General features: G+C 18.7%; 2 protein-coding genes across 3 annotated transcripts in view; one reads left to right on the top strand and one right to left on the bottom strand.

The window, feature by feature from the left end:
- Positions 1-1554, bottom strand: part of LOC102674404 (39S ribosomal protein L53, mitochondrial) — a 2983-nt gene extending 1429 nt beyond the window's left edge. Inside the window, exon 1 of the mRNA XM_006621131.2 lies at positions 1350-1554. Coding sequence (XP_006621194.1) covers positions 1350-1495 — 146 coding nt within the window. The 5' untranslated portion in view covers positions 1496-1554. The remainder of the gene's footprint in view (positions 1-1349) is intronic.
- Positions 1-2711, top strand: part of LOC116186312 — an 11583-nt gene that overhangs the window by 6591 nt on the left and 2281 nt on the right. The gene's annotated exons all lie outside the window — the stretch shown is intronic.

Below are 2711 nucleotides of genomic sequence, written 5' to 3' on the forward strand. Positions count from 1 at the left end.
TTTAAATAAAATAATATGAATATTTATATTCATACTTTTAAATAAATATATTCATTTAAAACTTTTTTTTAAATTATATATTTATTTAAAATAAAAATAAATTATATTTATTAATGAAATTTAGGTTCACTTTATAAGATAAGATAAGATTATTAATTAAAATAAATTTAGAAGAAAAATAACAAAATATAAATAACTTATATTAGTATTTTGTATTCATATTATTTATATAATTCATATTGTATTCATATAATTCAATATAAAAGTGCATTTTGCAACAAAATTAATATCAATCAATATTTAAAAATAATTAATAAAAAAATTAGTGAAATACAAGCAAAATAATATAAATAATTATGTAAATATTTTATGTAATTATAAATATTAGAAATTTTAAATTCATGATTAAATTTAAAATTATATTAATTAATTCAGAATCATCATGTCAATAATTATTTAACATTACTTATAATTTCAAATGAATTGAAGTAGTAAATTGTCAAATTGTAACTATGTAAAAGAATTTTAGAGAAAAAAATTTTTTATGTAAAGTCATAAAAATGTTTTAAATAAAAATTAAAATTATAAATAAAATTATAAATTAAAATTATAAATAAAAATTTACTTTCTATATAAATATAAAATACAAATATTTAGATATCGTTCCGTTAAAAAAATTAAAAAAAATCTTTTAATTCAATATATTATTAATGATATAACTATGATAATATTATTATAACAAATCAAATAAATCGTTATTTTTAATAGTTTTATAATATAGAGTATAATCGTATATAATACTTTGTGTAATCGCATTTAAAACTCAATTATATCTGTTTGAATTGTATAAAAAATAAGAAATTATATTTTACGTTTATGCCAATTTTCAATATAAATATTATAATATAAAGCTTATTTAATTTTCATATCATAACTTTTATTATAATAAAACTAATCACTGAAATTTTCTAAAAATACTGATATCGTCTGCTAGTTACTAGAAATTTCATATTGCACATGCGTACAATATTGACGTCATTAAACTAACCAACTTTTTACAATAAGCGTAAAATAATCGTTACTTATTGAAATAAAATTTATAATTATAAAAAAAATTATTATAATATTTTCAAAATGAAACATTTAAAAATAAAAGATAAAAAAATAATGCAAGTTTTATATTACGAAAATAATTTAAAATATATCGATTAAAGTAATTGTTAATTTATATATATAAAAAATTATAATGTAATATTTTTAATATAAAATTAAAATAAGAAATATTATATACTATGATTAATTTTTAATAAAATATATATAAATAGCAAACAAAATTTTATTGTACTAACCTTGCTTCCAAGGCTTTATCATGAAAAGGATCGAATTTTATATCAATTGATTTAACTGGTTTTAAAGATAAAGTTCTCAAATGCTTTGCTATTGCACTTATTATTCCTTTTGAACGTGTACGAGTTCCATTGAAAGGGATCGACATTTCGGAAATCGAGCACGCAATCGCATGCAGTGCATATCACCAACAGTAGCAATCTAGGGGATATAGTTTGATGCAGTGTAACCAATATAACCGAAAATTATTTATTATTAAACTATAAAATTTATTAAAAATACGATATATTAACATAAAATAAAATATAACAAATTTTACTACTTTATTACATTTGAAACATTTAATTTTTTAATAATTTTGAAATATTGTAATAATTGAAAATGTTACTAACATGCATTATATTATTGATGTTTTATAAATTTGTCGTATATTATATATATAATATAATATTTACTAATGTGTTATTATTCAAAAATTGAAAATTAAAATAATTTAAAAAATAATAATGATGCTAAGAATTATTAATTATTGTTTTATTATTTATACTCTGATTGGTCAAGATAAGATCAATCGAAATCAAGTTGGTGGCAGCCATTGCAGGAGGCAGTCTCGTTCGCAGTGTGTATTGTGGAGAAGTGTGTTGTGTGGTCAGTGGGTTTTGTGTTAAATTTTTTACTTATTTATTAGTGGTTATCTGGTCTTTTTCACCGTCAGCTGCAAAAATGTATCCTGTAGGGCAGCGTGAGTATCTTGCTACGATTATTTTTTTTTTATAACATTTTAAAATATTTCAAAATAGGCTTTTATGTATTTCTAAGCAAGAACAGAATTTCAATGCTTGACTAAATCTGATCTTTTGTTTTCATTTGATTACTTTGAAGTAGTCAGAATCCTTTGGATTTATGCATGTGCTAATACAATTCTTTCATAGCAATAAGTTAAAGTTTAAGAAATCGAGGAAAATTTAAAATATGACCTCGAGTGAACCTCGTTCAACAGGCACAATGTGTCGTCACTCTGATCCGTCAATGCACGGATAATGTATGAGCACATATGTATATAAATCTATTACTAATGTATTTTTATTACTTATAATATTTTTAATATATTATTTTATTATTATATTAAAATAAATTAAATTAAAAATTAGGTTTTTCAATATTTTTATAATATACTTTTTATTCTTATAAACTATCTTTTATTTTTATTGTGTTATTGATATTTTTGAATTTTATTATTAATTTATATTTATATAAGATCTTCATAAATGATTCTCGTATTTATTTGTAATTTTTATTATATTTTTTTTTAATTTATATATTTTTAATTTACTGAATATGAATTATTTAATGCTATATGTTAT

The sequence above is a fragment of the Apis dorsata genome, unplaced genomic scaffold, assembly GCF_000469605.1.
Source record: "Apis dorsata unplaced genomic scaffold, Apis dorsata 1.3 scaffold_585, whole genome shotgun sequence".
Taxonomy (NCBI): domain Eukaryota; kingdom Metazoa; phylum Arthropoda; class Insecta; order Hymenoptera; family Apidae; genus Apis; species Apis dorsata.